Genomic DNA, 21,696 nt, shown 5'->3' on the forward strand with positions numbered 1-21,696 from the left:
CAGCACAGCTATCCTCGCCATAATGCGATCGTTCTGTATATTCTAAGTACAGTGACTGCAATTACAAGGCATCATGTTAATGTTACTACTTAGCTTCGGCTGGTGGAGGTCCTTACGAACCACGTCCAGATAAAGCGTCCAGGGTGAAAAAATGTAATGAAAAAAGTCGAGCGAGAGGAACATTTTTTAATATAGACGGCCATTAAAAAGTAAAAACCGTAAAATTGGCAGTTAGCAAAGTAAGGTTAGCAACAAACCGCACGTGAACAAGTCTACAAGTTGTGACCGGAAATGACAGTGTATTGGAGTATACTGACTTCTCATCCCCACTGATACGTATCAAACTGTGTAGTGGCATTCCATTTTCACTCCGCGCGTTGGCGACGTACTTCGCTCCTTCCTGAATCAAGGTAAGAAATAAAACAATTTTCTTTACGGTGATAATTTCGTTAGTCCATTCTACATTCTGTTATCGGCCTTAAATATATTTGGTTACATTCTGTAACATCAATGGTGGAAAAAGTACCCAATTGTCATACTTGAGTACAAGTAAAGATACCTTATTAGAATATGACTCAAGTAAAAGTGAAAGTCTCCCAGTAAAATCCTACTTGAGTAAAAGTCTAAAAGTATTTGGTTTTAAATATACTTAAGTATGAAAAGTGAAAGTATAAATCACTTCAAATTCCTTATATTAAGCCAACCAGAAGGCACCATTTTCTTGTTTTTTAAAATGTAATTATAGCCAGGGGAACGCTCTAACACTGACATAATTTACTAGATCAGAGGCAGTAGGGATGACCAGGGATGTTATCTTGATTACTGTGTGAATTAGACCATTTTCATGTCCTGCTAAGCATTCAAAATATAAAGCGTACTTTTGGGTGTTAGGGAAAATATATGAAGTAAAAAGTACATTATTTTCTTTAGGAATGTAGTGAAGTAAAAGTAAAGTTGTCAAAAATATAAATAGTAAAGTACAGATACCAAAAAAACTAATTAAGTAGTACTTTAAAGTATTTTTACTTAAGTACTTTGCCTGACTGTGTAACATACTGTCACTGACTGTCTCCAAGTGCCACCCAGTCCTTGACTTGGGATGGAATAAGGGCAGGAGCTGTCTTTTTCCAAGTCAGTCCATTCACTGAAATTCACAAATGACATTATGCTATAGTGACTTCTGATTATTCACTGTTAATTATTTCTCCATGACTATTATTATAGCCCAAATAGTAAGCATTATTGACACTGGAAAGCTGCTGTGTCTGATCCCATGTAGACTTACCACCTCCTGCCGTTGTGCCCTTGATCAAGGCACTTAGTGCCCCAAATAGAACTGCACTGTTAGTCACATGTTGTCAACATGTGGTCAACCCTCCATTTGGAGAGCTTCTGGGTGTGCAGGCTTCGGTTTTGATCCAGCCCTGAAACAACAAAAGTCTGCTTATCAAGGTCGTGTAGAGCAGCTGATGTTTAGGCCACACTGTGGTAAGACAAGGGCTTGAACAAAAGTCTGCACACCCAGTAGCTATCCTGGAGGATGGTTGCCACCCTTACCAAATACCTTTGTCTTTATAAAATGATTCCCTCATTCAATAAATCAGGAATCAAGTGTATAATGTAGGCTACTTCAAAGTATCTAACTAGACATGATTATATATAAGGCTCAAATATCAACACAATTGCACACTCAATTCGTGAAAATATACATAAAGTATTTCAGCAGATGTTGTGTGTTTTTGGTAGGGAAAGACACATTTGTGTGTGATTTCATTCATAGAAAAATAATTTGTTGTCAGAATAATCGTTTGAAAGTTATTAGAGCAATGTATTTTGGGCAATGGTGTTCTACACTGCCTTTTCTTTTGTCCCACATTTATATATAAAAAAAACATGTTAACAACCCAATCAACCAGGTTCTCACCAAAATACTTATATTATTAATGCCAATGCTGTTTTCTATGCTTGTTTTCTCTTAATACTGCGATACTGGTGCTATGTCGGATTTTATGAAGTTGCCAGACTGGAGTAAAAATATGTATTTGTCCGTTTTGTTTTGTGTGGTATCAATTAAGGTATTGATTGGGAATGGGGTTACATTTTTATGATRGGAAATGCATCAGTAAATGTGGGGAAACAGAATTCCCCTGGTGCAACTGCATGGTATTTGCAACTATAATGAGTCTGGACTATGATCAATTAAGCCATATCAATGCAGTTAAACAGGTTAATGTAAAATAATGAATTATGTTGGCTTACACTTATGGCACTTCCAAGGTCGTTTCATGATGATCATTACAGTCATGTCAGTCATTTTATATACTTAGGCTATTGTAACAAGGCATATGCCAGCATTATAAGCCTACTGCGTCTGCCCAGAGGCCTACTAAGCTTTCATGGCAACAGCCATTAGCGCTCACTTTGCAATGTATGAGCCCTGGTTAGAGTCCCTGTTGCAGCTTTCACTTTCTTCCTCTACATTGGTGGCAGTGTTGGGATCACATCCAGCTCACGTCTAGTTCTGTGATCTAGTGTTGGGAAGCATTCTGTTTTTCAACATTGTGTTGGGTGTAATTACATTGATATGTCTAGTGAACAATGGGCATGACGGATAGAATTATTCAGTGAAGGTGTGATTAAGCCTTACATCAAAGATGCATGAAGCTGAATGGAAAGTGTTATGCCCTGACCAGTTATTCAGAGGAAAATCCTCTGTAACTGTTGCATTTACATACGTTAAGCAAACACATTCTACACATTTACAAAGGACCTGTGTAAAGTGTTATTACAACCATGGTGTTATTTTGTTACTGAAGCTTAAATATCAATAACCTGACAATGATCCACATCATATGGGTAGACAAATAATGTAAGTGTGTTATGCAGCAAAACACAACTATCCTTTTTTTTAGGATGCAAACCAGTAATATGAATCACTGTTGATCCATCCTGTTCTGATCTAATGAGATGGATGTAGGATTTTCTACAGCCTAGAATCGAGGCTTTTCCCAGTAATGAAGGACAAAGCTAGACCCCTCTTGATTCTYATTGGCAAAGACTGAACAAGTTAGGGGTTATATGTCAGACTCACCTGTACCACTTTGCCCAACATGTTATACCCCAGAGGATGTAAATWAACCTCTTTTAAAGGTGATATAACTTGTGTCATTGTTATAGGGCTGTGAAACCCATAGCCAAATGGCTTCAGACTGAGTATTTCCTCACTGGAAATTGCTGATTACAATGAACATAGCTTAGAGTATTTAATTCATTTCATACTCTCCTATACCACTGTTCCCTTTATCTTAAACCCCATAGGATGTAAATAAACACAAATATTTTATACAAAATAATTCATACAAAAGTCAAGAGTTGGCTATAACATGAATACCAACAAGGTGAGTGTGTGTATCCCCATTCTCCAATCAAATACCTTTATCAATACCCAAACAAATAAATCATGATATGTCTTTTTCTCCAGTCTGGCAACCCTCATAAAATTCGAAATAGCCTCTTGTAAAATGCATTATGAAAGAAATGGTGTAATGTAAACGAAAAAGTGGAGCCTTGTATTAAATGCATTGAAGAAAATTGTGTAATGTAGGCTCCACAAAAACGCACAAAAACTGCTGAAATACTTTTTGTACGTATTTCCACGAATTGAGTGTGAAATTGTGTTGCACACACACTGAAATGTTGCACTCTCTCTCCTCGGGCAACGGCCCACTCACAATGGTACACACGCAGCACCACAGACATGTACTGAAGGGTCATTCCGATAATGCCTTAAATGTCGTTTTTTTATTGATTGATCATATTCAATAGTGTGCTTTCATGAATTATATTAGATTTATTTTTTAATGAGCTGGCGGACACCCAGAATAATAGTTTGTGTGGATGTGCTTACTAACGGGGAATAAACTAACAAAATAAAGTAGCACATTCCATGTATAATCTCCCAGCAATTTAATGGGTATTTACCAATGTTTCGGCATCACTGTGCCTTCCTCAACAATTATTAAACTATTTTCCGTGACTTACATGACCTTACAAACCATAATTTGACAATTTGGAACAGCGCATCTTGCCATTCAGCCTGGCGCATTTTCAATCTGCGCAATCTCGAACACCATACTGTCACCCACAGATTCACAGACTAGCAGCAAATACATTTGAACGAAGCGGAATCAGGAAATGAATGCCCACTCTCCATTGCTATTCAATGAAGATCCCGCCTTCATTCTGCTTTGATCAACCTTTTCTGCCTCGGCGTGTGAATCTGTGCCAGCAATAGTGTAACGCTCGTCTTCCTCCTCGTCTGAGGAGGAGCAAGGATCGGACCAAAACGCAGCGTGGGTTGAATACATAATAATTTTAATAATAATAACGAAGACGAAAAAACACTTGAACAAACTACAAAATAATAAACGACGTTAACAGACCTGAACTTGAGAACACATAAAACATGAACACAGGAACAAACGAACGGAACGAAACAGTGCCGTGTGGTGAACAAACGCAGACACAGCAACAATCACCCACAAACAAACAGTGAGAACAGCCTACCTTAATATGGTTCTCAATCAGAGGAAACGTAAAACACCTGCCCCTGATTGAGAACCATATCAGGCTAATGCAATGAACCCAACATAGAAACACATAACATAGAATGCCCACCCAGCTCACGTCCTGACCAACTAAACAAGGCTAAACAAAGGAAATAAGGTCAGGAACGTGACAGTGACAAATAGGCTATTTTTATAGATAAGCCAGGTCGTAATTCCCCAAAAATGAACATTTTCCTCAATAGTACTACTGCATATGATTTTACAACTCTTAGTAAAAACCCTTGTCAAATCTGATTGGCCTCCTCAAAGTTAGTCTCAGAAATCCCAGACCTAGGGCAGTATGCTGGAACATTGTTAATGTGGGAGGCAACCYGTCTACAATAAAGACTCCAATAAAGTAATCAAACACTGATTTGATGCAAATGATCCTCAAATTTCTACAGTAGAGCTGATTGTTGTAGCCTAGCCTACCTTAGTCAAGGTTTGGGGGTCAAATACACTCATGGTGGGTACTTTACTTTTGTATACATATTACCACACTGCTTACAATCTGACTGTGGAAGTTAAGATATTTTAAGAAACAGTGCTTTGACACACACCCTGCTTTTCAGATGTGCTCCGCCCAAATGGCCCTCGCCATTTTGATTGGCATTGCCACCATTGAAACTGTGACTGGTTTTAGTAGCGGTGGTGTTGACATGTCCTGTGGCACAATGTTGCCCCAACATGGTTCTCCCACACCTGAGATTGGTCCGTTTATTGTCCCAAAACATTTCTGTTCCAGTGCTGCAGGAGATGAGACTATAGGTAAAGATCAAAGCACCCTGAATGTGTGTGTGTTTGTGTGCATGTGAATAAATGTGTGTAACTTGGAGTAAATTAATAAATGCATTTAAGAATWWAGAACCCAATATTCTGCATTTACACAGGAAGCCCAGTTTTGATATTTCTTTCACTTATTAGTCTTTTGACTAATCAGATCAGCTCTGAAAAAGATCTGACGTTGTCACGATCGTCGTAATGATGAGACCAAGGCGCAGCTTGAGTAGAGTTCCACATATTTAATAAAGAGAAACTCATAAACAAAACAACAAAAGCACAAACGAAACGTGAAGCTACTGGTGTGCACAACGGCAACTATACGTAGACAAGATCCCACAACACAAACAAGGAAAAAGGCTACCTAAATATGATCCCCAATCAGAGACAACGATAAACAGCTGTCTCTGATTGGGAACCATATCAGGCCAACATAGACATACAAAACCCCTAGACATACAACACCCCTAGACATACAAAAACCCTAGACATACAAAACTAGCGTACCCACCCTAGTCACACCCTGACCTAACCAAAATATATAGAAAAACAGATATCTAAGGTCAGGGCGTGACAGACGTGTAAAAATCKAATGTGATTGGTCAAAATATCAATTAGTGGGGGAAAAAACAGAATTGGGCTGCCTGTGTAAACGCAGCCCTTATTGGACCTTGTCAGATGAGCCTGATGAACCATGTGTATAACGGATGTCGTCGGAAGGAAGAGACCAAGGCGCAGCGTTCTAAGAGTTCCACATCATTTAATCACGAAGTGAAACTAAAACGGGACAATAAAGAATACAACGACCGAACAGCTTCGATGTGCAAACTCCCTGCACACAAACAAAGAACAAGATCCCACACAGAAAGAGGGAAAAGGCAGCCTAAGTATGATCCCCAATCAGAGACAACGATAGACAGCTGCCTCTGATTGGGAACCACACTTGGCCAGAAACAAAGAAATACAAAACCTAGAATACAGAACATAGAATGCCCACCCAAATHACACCCTGACCAAAACAAAATAGAGACGTAAAAAGGATCTCTAAGGTCAGGGCGTGACAATGGGTTACATAAGGTATTATATATGTGAAGCCTAATAGTGGATGGTACAGAACCMATTATACACTGAACAAAAATATAAACGCAACATGCAACAATTTCAAAGATTTGACTGTGTTACAGTTCATATAAGAAAATCAGTCAATTGAAATAAATAAATTAGGCCCTAATCTATGGATTTCACATGACTGGAGAATACAGATATGTATCTGTTGGTCACGGATACCTTTAAAAAAAAAGTAGGGGCGTGCATCAGAAAACCAGTCAGTATCTGGCGTGACCACCATTTGCCTCATGCAGCATGACACATTTCCCTCGCATGAAGTTGATCAGGCTGTTGATTGTGGCCTGTGGAAGGTTGTCCCACTCCTCTTCAATGGCTTTGCGATGTTGCTGGATAATGGCCGGAACTATCAGGAATCAAGGTAAGACCCAGATGCGGACTGTGTCGAAGTAACAATGTTTATTACAGCAACAGGGGCAAAGGAACAGGACGTCAGGCAGAGTGGTCAGGCGGGTGGGTACAGGGCCAGGACAGGCAAGGGTCAAAAACCAGGAGGATGAGAAAAGAGAGACTGGGGAAAACCAGGAGCTGACACAAAAATGCTGGTAGGCTTGACAAACAGAGAACACAGGTATAAATACACAGGGGATAATGGGGAAGATGGGCGACACCTGGAGGGGGGTGGAAACAATCACAAAGACAGGTGAAAAAATTCAGGGTGTGACAGTACCCCCTCCCCTCTTCAAGGTGCACCACCTGGCATCTTACCTGGGCGCATACCTGGTTGACCGGTTGGGTCCAGGATGTCTGTAGCGGGGACCCAGCACCTCTCCTCCGGGCCAAAACCTTCCCAGTCAACCAGGTACTGGAAACACCTGCCCCGTGGTCAAACCCTCATGAGGCGTCTCATTGTGTACGCCGGATGGCCATCGATGACACGGGGAAGAGGGGTGGGCCTAGAAATAGGTCTAGAGTGGGTCTAGAGTGTGACCCCCTTTGAAGAGGGGGATGACCGCGGCAGCTTTCCAATCTTTAGGAATCTCGGACGATACGAAAGTTGAACAGACTAGTAATAGGGGTCGCAACAATGGAGGCGGATCATTTTAGGAAGAGAGGGTCCAGATTGTCTAGCCCAGATCATTTGTAGGGGTCCAGGTTTTGCAGCTCTTTCAGAACATCTGCTATCTGGATTTGGGTGAAGGAGAAGCTGGGGAGGCTTGGGCAAGTAGCTGCGGGGGGTGCAGAGCTGTTGGTTGGGGTTGGGGTAGCCAGCAGGAATGCATGGCCAGCCGTAGAGAAATGCATATTGAAATTCTCGATTATCGTGGATTTATCGGTGGTGACAGTGTTTCCTAGCCTCAGTGCAGTGGGCAGCTGGGAGGAGGTGCTCTTATTCTCCATGGACTTTACAGTGTCCCAGAACTTTTTGGAGATAGAGCTGCAGGATGCAAATTTATGTTTGAAAAAGCTAGCCTTTGCTTTCCTAACTGACTGTGTGTATTGGTTCCTGACTTCCCTGATGAGTTGCATATCGCGGGGACAATTCGGTGCTAGTGCAGTACGCCACAGGATGTTTTTGTGCTGGTGGAGGGCAGTCAGGTCTGGAGTGAACCAAGGGCTATATCTGTTCTTAGTTCTTCATTTTTTGAAAGGGTATTTTGAGGAAATTACTTTTAAAGAACAACCAGGCATCCTCTACTGACGGGATGAGTTCAATATCCTTCCAGGATATCCGGGCCAGGTTGATTAGAAAGGCCTGTTCGCAGAAGTGTTTTAGGGAGCGTTTGACAGTGATGAGGGGTGGTCGTTTGACCGCGGACCCATAACGGATGCAGGCAATGAGGCAGTGATCGCTGAGATCCTGATTGAAAACGTCAGAGGTGTATTTGGAGGGCAAGTTGGTCAGGATAATATCTATGAGGGTGCCCATGTTAACGGATTTAGGGTTGTACCTGGTGGGTTCCTTGATAATTTATGTGAGATTGAGAGCATCTAGCTTAGGTTGTAGGGCGGCCGGGGTGTTAAGCATATCCCAGTTTAGGTCACCTAGCAGAACAATCTCTGAAGATAGATGGGGGCATTCAATTCACATATGGTGTCTAGGGCAAAGCTGGGAGCTGAGGGGGGTCTATAACAGGCGGCAACAGTGAGAGACTTATTTCTGGAGAGATTCATTTTTTAAATTAGAAGCTCTAACTGTTTGGGCATTGACCTGGAAAGTATGACAGAACTTTGCAGGCTATCTCTGCAGTAGATTGCAACTCCTCCCCCTGGCAGTTCTGGCAGTTCTGGCAGTTCTATCTTGATGGAAAATGTTGTAGTTGAGGATGGAAATCTCAGAATTTTTGGTGGCCTTTCTAAGCCAAGATTCAGACACGGCAAGGACATCAGGGTTGGGGGAGTGTGCTAAAGCAGTGAGTAAAACAAACTTAAGGAGGAGGCTTCTGATGTTAACATGCATGAAACCAAGGCTGTTATGGTTAGAGAAGTCAACAAATGAGAGCACCTGGGGACACACAGGGCCTGGGTTAACCTCTACATCACCCGAGGAACAGAGGAGGAGTAGGATGAGGGTACGGCTAAAGGCTATCAAAACTGGTCGTCTAGTGTGTTGGGGACAGAGAATAAATGGAGCAGGTTTCTGGGCGTGGTAGAAAAGATTCAGGGCATAATGTACTGACAAGGGTATGGTAGGATGTGAGTACAGTGGAGGTAAACCTAGGCATTGAGTGACGATGAGAGAGGTTGCATCTCTGGAGGCATTGGTTATGCTAGGTGAGGTCACCGCATGTGTGGAAGGTGGGACAAAAGAGGTATCTGAGGCATGTTGAGTGGGACTAGGGGCTCCACAGTAAAATAAAACAAGACTTGCCGAGGAGTCTCGGCAAGCGGCGACGAATGCGGACACGTCAGGAACCATAGTAGGCCACCGAAAGCGCTGACGCATAAAGGCCAGGGTACGACGGGTGCCCAGGTTGCAGGCAAGCCTGGAGGAGTGGGCCCACTTCAGGACTGCGGAGCAGACGGCGTCAGGAACAAACATCCGGTTATCAGGGCCCCCCCAGGGTTCGGCTGGGAACGCTGAGCCTCATGGGCTGCTTCCCGATTCCCCAGCTGAGTGCCGTCGCCAGGCATGAAGTGGGAAGGATGGTCTCGGGTTCTGGGGTAGTAGTCGTTGGGGCTATATTGGTGAGACAGTGCATCCGGCTTGACAATCTTGTATCCCGGCCCATATTGAACCGTGTGAACAGCAGGGCCCATCTGGCTTGCCTGGAATTGAGGCGCATGGCGGTGCGGAGATACTCCAGGTTCTTGTGGTCAGTCCACACGATGAACGGATGTTCCTCCAACACCATCTTCACCTTAAGAAGATCACGATCCCCCACATCGTAGGTCCTTTCCATGGTGTTGAGGCGATGGGAGAAGAAGGCACAGGGATGTAGCTTGAGGTCAAGGACAGAACGCTACCCCGGGTAACATTTCAGCTGCACCCTGGACGTAGGCTGAGGCCAATCCATCACTGCTCTCACCTTCCCGGGATCCATCTGGACACTCACAGCAGAGATTATGTAACCCAGAAAGGGATGGTGGAGCGATGGAACTCGCACTTCTCTGCCTTCACAAACAGCTGATTCTCCAGAAGGTGTTGAAGGACCTGCCGGATGTGGATCACATGTTCTTGAGGGGAGCGGGAGAAGACGAGGATGTCATCAGTGTAGACGAAGGTGAATCATTTCAACATGTCACAGAGGACATCATTCACCAGAGCCTGGAACACAGCAAGTGCGTTGGTGAGGTCAAAGGGCATGACCAGATACTCGTAGTGGCCACTGGCTGTGTTGAAGGCGGTCTTTCAGTCGTCCCCCTCTCGTATCCGCACCAGGTGGTAGGCGTTCCGTAAATCCAGCTTGGAAAACACAGTGGCCCCCTGGAGCGACTCGAAGACCGAGAAGATGTGTAGTAACGGTTCTCAACTGTAATGTCATTGAGTCCCCGGTAGTCAATAGACGGGTGCAGGGTCTTGTCCTTTTTCGCCACATAGAAAAACCCTGCGCCGGCAGAAGAGGAAGAGGGACAGATAAATCCAGCAGCTAGGGAGTCCCCAATGTAGGTATCCATAGCCTTGGTCTCCGGTCCCTACAGAGAGTACAGATGTCCCCGGGATGGCGTGGCGCTAGAGAGAAGGTCAATCCCGCAGTCGTAGGGTTGGTGTGGTGGAAGCGACGTGGCCCGGGCCTTGCTGAACACCTCCCGGAAGTCCTGGTACTCAGAGGGAATGGCAGAGATCCGGGGCACCTTCCGAGCCCCCAGGAAGACGTCCTGGGGCAGGTTGTGCTGACATCAGGCAATGGGCGTGGCAGAACAGGCTCCAGCCCATAATGGCACCAGTAAACCTGTTAATGAGGGAATTGTGTCGCTGGGAGAATCCCAATACCACGGGAATCAGAGGGGATTTGATGAACAGGAACTGGATAGCCTCGCTGTGGTTCCCCGAAACACCCGTAGGTTGATGGGAGTGGTGTTGTGGGTCACTAGGCCTATAGAGCGCCCATCCAGTGCTCTTATGTCCATGTGAATGGAGAGGGGCTGAGTGGGGATGTTCAGCTCGGATGCCAGGGTAGTGTCCAAATTCCTCTCCCTCCGTCATTCCTGTAATCGCCCATCGATATGGCTGGTCAAAGCGATGAGGGAATCGAGCTCCGTAGGTAACCCCCGGGCTGAAAACTCGTCCTTGACCTCTTCCGAGACACCGTCCAGGAACATATCGAACAGTGCCTCTTGATTCCAAGCACTCTCCGCTGCCAACGTGCGGAAATCCACCACATAATCAGCTACACTGCGGGAGTCCTGCCGACGCTGGATTAGCCTCCGGGCGGCCTCTGGCCCGGAGAACGGGGCATCAAAGATCTTCCTCACTTCTCCCATGAACCCTTCCAGACTAGCGTATATGGCCGGCTGTTGCTCCCACACGGCAGTAGCCCAGGTGAGAGCCCTCCCGGACATCATCGTGATGAGGTAGGCTATCTTGGAGAGACCCGAGGGGAAGTATGAGGGCTGAAGCTCGAAGATGAGGGCACACTGAGCTAGGAACAAAATTTGAGAGAAATAAGCTTTTTGTGCATAAGGAAAATGTCTGGGAACATTTATTTCAGCTCATGTAACACTGGACCAACACTTTGCATGTTGCGTTTATATTTTTGTTCAGTATAGTTGGTACCTCCTACTAGGTTCCTCCTACAATAGATCACCATTTTTGTGTTTGAAAAGTATGAACCTGTCTATGTTTCTAATAATGTGTTACAGTGTCACTCCAAGCTGATCCTGCCACTCCGTTTAAAGGGTTTCTGTTGGAGGCTAGGGAATCACAGGATGGACCTGCTGTTGGCACCTTCACTCTGCTCACTCYCGCTCATAGCCGCCTTCTTCAGTGCAATGGCAATCCAGTGAGTCTGCTCTAATATAAGTGTTTTCCCCCTCTTGTTGCTTAGTTACCCTCTTATTGCAGTTTATTTTACCCTCCTTATTCCTCATCTCACATGGTCAAGCATCAGTCTCATGATCAGACAATGATACTGGTAAAAAGGTGTCATCAAGCTAAGGAGCTTTGAAATGAACTGTATGGCACCTTTGATGTCAGTCTGTCCATGACTCTAAAATGTGTGTGTAGGCAGCTGCTGTTACCCAACCCAACAACCAAGCCAAGACATTCATTGAAGCCAAGTGGAGAGCACCATACAATGGACTTTTCTATTTCAGGTCATTATTCATGCATTCATTTATTCATGAATGAATTGACTGTAATTGCTGTTGTCGCACTACAGTAAAAGGGACATTGTCTGAAAGCATGTTTCTTTATATTTTTCAGAGTCACATTTATTAAAAACATGATGAAGTTCTGGATACCAGAGGCCATTAACATCACCACCTGTCCTACTACTACTACTACCCCTATTACTACTACTACTATCACAACTCCTACTATCACTACTACTCTCAATACTACTAATATCACTACTACTACCCCTATTATTACTACTACTACTACTACTCCTCCTACTATCACTACTCCTGCTATCACTACTACTACTATCACTACTCCTACTATCACTACTCCTACTATCACTACTCCTACTCCTGCACTGCACACATCTGCACCCTCTACGTGTATGCTTATTAGCACTCTCATTCGGCCTTCACTCTTGGTAATGAGTCTTCCAAAAGGCCAGACACTTTGGCATAAGGTAAGTCATAATATGGATTTCGATATTTAACTTCTAGTTCTTTCAGTGTCTTGTTTAGGGAAATCTCCATGACTTCGTACAGCTGGGGCTGTATCCACAAAGCGTCTCAGAGTAGGAAATTGGTCGTTAGTGTGGAGAATAGAGACATTTTACTCCTACTCTTATGGGTAAAAATAAAAGCTATACATAAAACCTCTTCTTTAGTCATAAGAGTCCCACCTAGTCAACAGATATTTATGAAACCTCATGAGCTGTCCTAACCAGTTAAGAGTTACCAGCAGKTGTGTTGATAATAGAAAAGGACAGCGAGTCAGTGGTTCCTGCACCATAGAATAATGTTTTGATATTTCTATATGATCAATCCATAAATAATCTAGCCCTACATGCAACAGTATCTCTTGCGCTTTTGAGAATGATTTCACACGAGGCCTGATTCACATGATATGCCTAAATACTTATAACAGCTAGGCTAATAAATAATCACATGTTTTTATTATTTCATTGGTGTATATCGTGTTATTTCAAGTTATCCCTATATCGGGCATGCCTATAAATTGGGCAATGGAAAGCATAGGGCTTATGTTAATTTTGATTGTGTTAGGCTAAAATTATAAGACCTTTCAAGTGTTTTATCAAGGCTGACCCTAGGCATAAGCGGTCGCTTAGGGTCCCCGACTCAATTATTATTATTTTATTTTCTGGGGGGGGGGTAGAACTCAGTCAGAGTCCCAACTTACTGTTGAGAGTTAGAATTGCAGCAAACTTGCTTTAAAACTGCAACATTGTCTCTGCACCCCATGGTCAAATGTACTTTAAAACCACCAAGAGTGTGGCCACTCAAATGTTTTGCCCACCAACAAAACTTTACTTAGGGCCCCCAAATGGCTAGGGCTGGCCCTTCGTTTTATGAAACACTATCGGCAAGTGACTTGATGCTTACTGTGCTAAAGAGATTCAGAGTTGTTGAATGGGATGGATGAGTGTGTTGATATAATGGTAATTTTATAACAATTTTAACATACCATCACACTGAATGATTCAGTGCAATATGTCGATCACATTATTCAGAATATCAGAAATGGTTTCGAAAAAGGTTATGCATACCAACAAAGTGATCGTGTCATGCATAAACTATACCAAATGCTAATGCAGGAACATTGCCTTTAAATTTCAATCACGCTGTAATGCTGAGCTTCGGCGATACGGAATGAACAGAGCTCTATATTTCCTTTGCGGTACCTCAAAATGTAATGATTACCATTATGAGTTGATTTTACTCCTGGTGCAGAGTTTGTCTGGGCAGTGTCTTAACATCTATATGTAATACATGTAGCACTAGCCACTTTAAACTATGACACTTTTATGTTTACATACCCTACATTACTCATCTCATATGTATATACTGTACTCTATACCACCTACTGCATCTTGCCAATGCCGTTCTGTACCATCACTTATTCATATATCTTTATGTACATATTCTTTATCCCTTTACACTTGTGTGTATAAGGTAGTTGTTGTGGAATTGTTAGGTTAGATTACTCGTTGGTTATTACTGCATTGTCAGAACTAGAAGCACAAGCATTTCGCTACACTCGCATTAACATCTGCTAACCATGTGTATGTGACAAATAAAATTTGATTTGATTTGACCCTAAAACCTACTCCGAGGTGGGAGTTTTTTTTGTTTAAACAGGTTCTGATAGGATTCATAGGACCTGTTCTGAGACGCTTTGTGGATACGAACCGGGATGTTTTGTTCTATGGTCCTGCTGCACTTAGTCATGGTGTAGATGATTCTGGTTTAAAGCAGTACCTCTCCAACTGATCTTTTGTCTGAAAATGTTTAGTGTCTACAGTGCCATACTGTCTATTCTATGAGCAGAATGCTGGGCAATGATTTGACAACAGTTGTTATTTTGTTGCAGTTGTTCAAGATTTTGTTGTGTCCTCTCTCAATGGTTGCAGCCATCATTGCCTTTATTCTTTTGCTGCTATGGGAGCCAATACAAGTGAGTATCAATGACTTTATTTAAGCAATAAGCCCCAAAGGGGTGTGGTATATTGAGAAATATACAGTACCACGGCTATGAGCAGATTTTTAGGCACGATGTGTATATTTATATATGGCTGACAGCCAATCAGCATTCAGGGCTTGAACCACCCAGTTTATAATGTAATTTATACAACGGGTGGTTCTAATCCTGAATGCTGATCGGTTAAAACCTCACTCCAGCCCGTATCTATTCCACATGTTACCACCGGCTAAATCTATGACGTTAAAATGCCTATTTACTCTGTTCCATCTCACTGTGCAATCCACTGTCTCATCAACCCAGCCAGGCACTTTATAAGCTTGATCTCCACTATAAAAAGCATCTAGACATTATCAGATTTCTTTTAGACTAACATCTAGTTTTCAACAGCGGAGATTTGTATAAACCTTGCTGCCTGTCTCTCCGACATTTGCAACATTGTTTTAATATTCAAATTCGATCTCCAGCTGTCCCATAGTAATTAACATGTAGGGGTCGGGACTAGAGAGAGGCAGGCAGTGTTTCCTAGCCAGTCGAAATCATGAATCGGCTGGCATAATTTTAATGAAAATATACAAAGAACTGTCAATTGAATAAAGGTCAAACTAAACGAAGTGCAGCTAGTTTGCAGTCTTTCCAGCTTCAGTTTGAAGTGATTGTGTTAGCTGTGTTGTTGGCTAGCTCCACTGAACAATAGTGTCCTGACGAGAGAGCACGTTTTCTATRCCAGGCAAAATCGCGACTCATTAGCTCATTGTTATGGATGTATCCAAATAAATGTCACTAGAAAACAGCTTAAACAAATGCAAATGCAGCTACTGTTATTCTTTTTGACGTTTGATGTGACTGTAAGTTAGCCTTAGTTGGCTGGCTAGCTAGCAAGCAAGGGATAAGTACGTTGCCAGCCAGTATGAAAATGGAACATTTAGAACGAACGACGGGGTTGCGTCCATAGATACAGAACAGAACGACTGGGTCGTGCCTCTGGCAACCGAACCAACAGAACGAACGACCAGCCGGCTTGGGTAGCAACCCTAGATTTGTGTCGGGACTATATCTTGTGGAAGGAAAAAATAGTATGAAGAAATTAATCAAAATAAAGTTTTAAATGAAAATATGTCAGTCATTATATAAATATATTGGTAACCCATGGAATAAAAGTGATAATGCCCTCGAAGCCGGTATTTGGAGGATGTATTGGCACGGTTTGCCGGCCCTCGTCGAATACCCATGCCAATAATATCCTCCAAACACCAGCTTCGAGAGCATTATCACTTAAATATAAATGGTTTGAATGCAGTTTCAGCCAATCAGCCCCCAGGACCCAAACTAACCAGTTTTTAGTGTATAGACTTTCTTCCTGCCAGAACACTGTTCTGCTGTTCAGGGTTGGGGTAAACTCCATGTTGAGATGAAATGTGTGTGTGTGTGCTTTTGTCTTATAGATAACTCTTGTGGCTGTTGTGGGTGTGGCAATGGTCCTGAGCTTGGGACAAACGATTGTTGTTTTTCTACCCTTTGGGTCCAGCCATGAACTGTGAGTTCCTCAGATCAAAGCCTGAAAATGTGTGTTGAAAGTACCTGAATTGAACCTCACACTAGTAAAGATGTTATGTATATTTTTTCAGGAGGTCCATCTGTGATTTGGTTCTCAGAGTGATTGCCTTCACAACGGAGGTTTTTACCAGTAAGGAACTTCACCTTTTGATTATAACTGAAGGAGAACAATATGTCATAGCTCATGTGATTCCATGGGGTTACATAGTTGACTCGTCAGATCTAACCTATATTTTACAAGAAATCTTTCTCTTCTCGTTCGGTGGAACCCTGTAAGGTTGCRAACAAAATCAACAATCTCTGAGTGTTAGATTAGTTCTGTAGAAGGCTTACTACAGTATACCTACCCTGTGTGTTGCGGTGTTGACAGTGAATGAGATCACATTTTCAGGTTTAGCTTACTCAACCTAGTTAGTAGTACAATGTAATGGTTCCCAACATCGCTCTCACTCGAGCTACATGCGCTTTTCTCTCCTTCTGTGTTTCTCATCCCACTCTCTAACACAGTGGTGGCCATATTTGTGGGTCTGGAGGAAATTGAGAAGTGCTGCTCGATACACTGGCGCATGAAAGTGATGGGAGGGTATACAGCCTGGGTGGCTCTGTTCTACTTGATGTTCATATACCTCTGTTGCAACCAGAGTTACCAGAGGAAAAGTAAGATTTGTAAATATTAAGCAGGTTACTGTTTTTTTTGTCATGAATCTTGTTCTGGAGGSAGCTCTGAATAGTGATAACCCTAATGCCTAACCCAAACCTTAAATTAGGACCAAAAACTTTTYCCCCCCCACAATTATTTTACAATATAGACCATTTTTACTTTTCATCTGGCCTATCTAAGGTAAGATTGCTCAGTTCTGCCTCCAGGACAAGAATCATGACAATAAACGTCAACCTGCGAACATTAACGTCTCATCTCACCGTTTAAGATATTGGCATTTCTTAAAAATGTAAATCGATTTGAATATGGTTTTGTCTTCTGTTCCCTTCGCAGGAAATTCAGGAATTGATGACAAATGGATTGTGCCAAAGAGAACGGTAAGTAATCATATTATAAAGGTCACTGTGTTGCCTCCACTTTCAATCTAAAATCACAAAATACTTATCATAAGAATGTTTTTTTATATATAATTATGATTGGATGACCGAATACATGTGGGGAGGGGGTGCTTTGAAATGCAATGTGTCAAAACACATTTTCATGTCACTTTTTAAAATTGTAGTAATTCTTTCTTCTTTTCAGACACTCTCTTTTGAAAAAATCCTCAAAGTTATCCTCGTTCTGGGCAACTTGGGTTTTACAGTGGCTCTTATCATTGGAATATATACTAATGAGACATGATGACGGTGTAAAGCAAGAGGTTTGCATCGTTACATTAAAACATATATTATGACAGTAGGTTTATACTGTAGATACGTGTTATMCAYTTGGTAACATACTGTATGTCACACATGCACTTTAACCCTTGTTTATCATTGTTTCTTTTTGGTTTGGGTTACAATACACATTTATACTGTATCATGAATACTTAGATGTTTTACTATAGCTAAATTTCCATCCATATGGCAACAGATTTTCATGCAAATATTCTAAAATCCACATAAAACAATATGCACATTTTCCCACCATAGTTGTTTTCATCAAATTGACTTGTTGCACATAAAAGGATGTGTGTGATGACGTAGTGCACATAAAAATACCTTTTTGCGGTTAAATTCCCATGTACCGAATAAAAAATACAAGTTAAATGGGTTTCAATTGCATTTTCAACTCTACTAATTGTTTTCTCACTCAAAAATGTACGTTATATAGCAAGTGTGCACTCTGGTATTGGCAATGTGCTCTAGTCAACAGCGCACAGATTTWGTGCACTGTTGGCTAGAGCACACGTATAGCCTACATCAAGGGTACTACGAGGTCCAGAGCCTGCTGGTTTTCTGTTCTACCTGATAATTAATTGCACATACCTACATAAGGGACACTTGTGGCAGCTCCCTTCTGATTGATGAGGATTTTCATAAGGCAAATGGACGGTCTCTTACTAAACGTCCGTGGGTGCTATTTAAATAGGCCGACGGCCTCAGGTCGACTCCCCCCCCAAGGCCTGGTCTTCCAGGAAGTCTATTTCCAATAAGTTTAAACAGGGATTTACCATCACCAAATGGACAGGCTGAAATCAACATCAATGAGCATTGGAGAGGAACCACTATCACTGCGAAGTAATCTCGAGTTCAACGAGCCAGACAATTGGGCATATTCAGCAATATATTAGGGCATGTCCAATTCGTGATGGTAAATGCCCATTGTAATGTATTGCTAATACACATAATATTCCAATACACATAATACATTGCCAGTCTTAACATGTTATACTGCAGTTGGACAGTGTCAATTGCCAATATATGGCTATTGGACAGTGTCCATTACACATATGCTATATTGTCAGTGTGAACATGATCTTCTTCAAGTTGACAGTGTCCATTGCCAAGGTATATCCATAAGGACTTCCCATTATGAAATTGACATGCTGAATCAACCCCAACGAGAAATTCTGACTTCCTATGATGTCCTATGATCAAACATGACAAAAATACCTTCTAGGTTGATCCAGGGCTTAACATAGTGATATATATCATTTGGTCAGTATTTAGGCCATCTCAAAATTATACAGTTGAAGTCAGAAGTTTACATACACCTTGGCCAAATACATTTCAACTCAGTTTTTCACAATTCCTGACATTTAATCCTAGTAAAACATCCCTGTCTTAGGTCAGTTAGGATCGCCACTTTATTTTAAGAATGTGAAATGTCAGATAATAGTAGAGAGAATGATCATTTTTTCATCACATTCCCAGTGGGTCAGAATTTAGTATTTGGTAGCAAATTAGTATTTGGTAGTTTACATACACTCAATTAGTATTTGGTAGCATTGCCTTTAAATTGTTTAACTTGGATCAAACGTTTTGGGTAGCCTTCCACAAGCTTTCCACAATAAGTTGGGTGAATTTTGGCCCATTCCTCCTGACAGAGCTGGTGTAACTGAGTCAGGTTTGTAGGCCTCCTTGCTCGCACACGGTTTTTCAGTTCTGCCCACAAATTGTCTATGGGACTGAGGTCAGGGCTTTGTGATGGCCACTCCAATACCTTGACTTTGTTGTCCTTAAGCCATTTTGCCACAACTTTTGGAAGTATGCTTGGGGTCATTGCTCATTTGGAGACCCCTTTGCGACAAACTTTAACTTCCTGACTGATGTCTTGAGATGTTGCTTCAATATATCCACATAATTTTCCTGCCTCATGATGCCATCTATTTTGTGAAGTGCACCAGTCCACCTGCAGCAAAGCACCCCCACAACATGATGCTGCCACCCCGTGCTTCACGGTTGGGAGGGTGTTCTCGGCTTGCAAGCCTCCCCCTTTTTCCTCCAAACATAATGATGGTCATTATGGCCAAACAATTCTATTTTTGTTTCATCAGACCAGAGGACATTTCTCAAGAAGTATGATCTTTGTCCCCATGTGCAGTTGCAAACCGTAGTCTGGCTTTTTTATGGTGGTTTTGGAGCAGTGACTTCTTCGTGCTGAGTGGCCTTTCAGGTTATGTTGATATAGGACTCGTTTTACTGTGGATATAGATACCTTTGTACCTGTTACCTCCAGCATCTTCCAAGGTCCTTTGCTGTTGTTCTGGAGTTGATTTGCACTTTTCGCACCAAAGTACGTTCATCTCAAGGAGACAGAACGCGTCTCTTCCCTGAGTGGTATGACGGCTGTGTGGTCCCATGGTGTTTATACTTGCATACTATTGTTTGTACAGATGAGCGTGGTACCTTCAGGCATTTGGAATTGCTCCCAAGGATGAACCAGACTTGTGGAGGCCTACAATTTTTTGTGGAGGTCTTGGCTGATTTCTTTTGATTTTTCCATGATGTCAAGTAAAGAGGCACTGAGTTTGAAGGTAGGCCTTGAAATACATCCACAGGTACACCTCCAATTGACTCAAATTATGTCAATTAGCCTATGTCAGGGAAATTGCAAGATTATGTTATAATGCTTGTATTGCATTATAATGGTTGTTTATTCAACAGAATAGAGTATTCTGTTAACTATTGTGTGTGTGTTCTACTGAGGATGGGCCTCTATGAGATAACACTGACAGAGGATATTTACGATGTCTTCGGGTGATAAAACCTAAAGAGCATTCCAGAGAACATGAGTTAATGTTTGTGCTATACCGTACCAGGGTGAGATGGTTCCATTTGGAGTAGGAGGACCAGACACAGGTCTATACAATGAAAACTGTTGACACGCAGATACTGTATGCTATGTATTATAGGTATCTTTCATACAGATCTTAACCTTGTGACCATTCATGTATCTGTTGTTCGTCATGTAGGTTGAGAGGGGTGTATCCTGGCTATAAAAGACCTTTGTACTTTTGTTTATTCACTCTCAGTGGTTCATGGTGAATAGTTGAAAGTCATTGCTATTGCAAAGCTCTTATTATTAAAGATGTAGTTTAAGTATAACTCTGACTTGTGTGAAAGGTTTGTCTCTCCTCGTTTGATAAGACAGAAATTAACCACCACACCTAATCAGAAGCTTCTAAAGCCATGACATCATTTTCTGGAATTTTCCAAGCGGTTTAAAGGCACAGTCAACTTAGTGTATGTAAACTTCTGACCCACTGGAATTGTGATACAGTGAATTATGAGTGAAATAATCTGTCTGTAAACAATTGTTGGAAAAATTACTTGTGTCATGCACAAAGAAGATGTCCCTAACCGACTTGCCAAAACTATAGTTTGTTAACAAGACATTTGTGGAGTGGTTGAAAATGAGTTTAATTGACTCCAACCTAAGTGTATGTAAACTTCCGACTTCAACTGTATATGCCATTTGAACATGGTTCACTGACTTTTGGGTTCGGAAGCCGACTTCCTATGATCATATATGGCAAATGGACATAACATCTTGATTTAGTACTTTCAATACTTATATATACAATTTGGGCATTTCCAATGCCATTTTGGACATGGTTCTGTGACTTTTGGGTTCAGAACCTGACTTCCTATGATCATATATGGCAAATGGACAAAACATAGGCCTTATGGACAAACTCGCATAAATAAGCCAAATCTATGTCCATACTTATATATAAGTATAATTGACAAAAATTTATTTATTATGAATCCCCATTAGCTTCTGCCAAAGCAGCAGCTACTCTTCCTGGGGTCCAGCAAAATTAAGGCAGTTTATACAATTTTAAAAACATTACAATACATTCACAGATTTCACAACCCAATGTGTGCCCTCGGGCCCCTACTCCACCACTACCACATATCTACAGTACTAAATCCAGGTGTATGTATAGTGCATATGTTATCGTGTATGTGTGTGTGTGTGTG

At 42.0% G+C, this 21,696-nt stretch overlaps 1 protein-coding gene across 1 annotated transcript; it reads left to right on the forward strand.

Moving 5' to 3' along the window:
* Positions 1-320: 320 nt before the first annotated feature.
* Positions 321-18,040, forward strand: LOC111952796 (putative ferric-chelate reductase 1). The gene is made up of 11 exons (XM_023971704.2): positions 321-410; positions 5,180-5,375; positions 11,757-11,896; positions 12,121-12,209; positions 12,319-12,694; positions 14,623-14,706; positions 16,176-16,267; positions 16,359-16,417; positions 16,795-16,944; positions 17,282-17,325; positions 17,531-18,040. Exons 2-11 carry the CDS (start codon positions 5,180-5,182, stop codon positions 17,627-17,629), a joined length of 1,329 nt encoding a protein of 442 aa, XP_023827472.2. The 5' UTR covers positions 321-410; the 3' UTR covers positions 17,630-18,040.
* Positions 18,041-21,696: the final 3,656 nt, after the last annotated feature.

The sequence above is a fragment of the Salvelinus sp. IW2-2015 genome, linkage group LG26 (assembly GCF_002910315.2).
Source record: "Salvelinus sp. IW2-2015 linkage group LG26, ASM291031v2, whole genome shotgun sequence".
NCBI lineage: Eukaryota > Metazoa > Chordata > Actinopteri > Salmoniformes > Salmonidae > Salvelinus > Salvelinus sp. IW2-2015.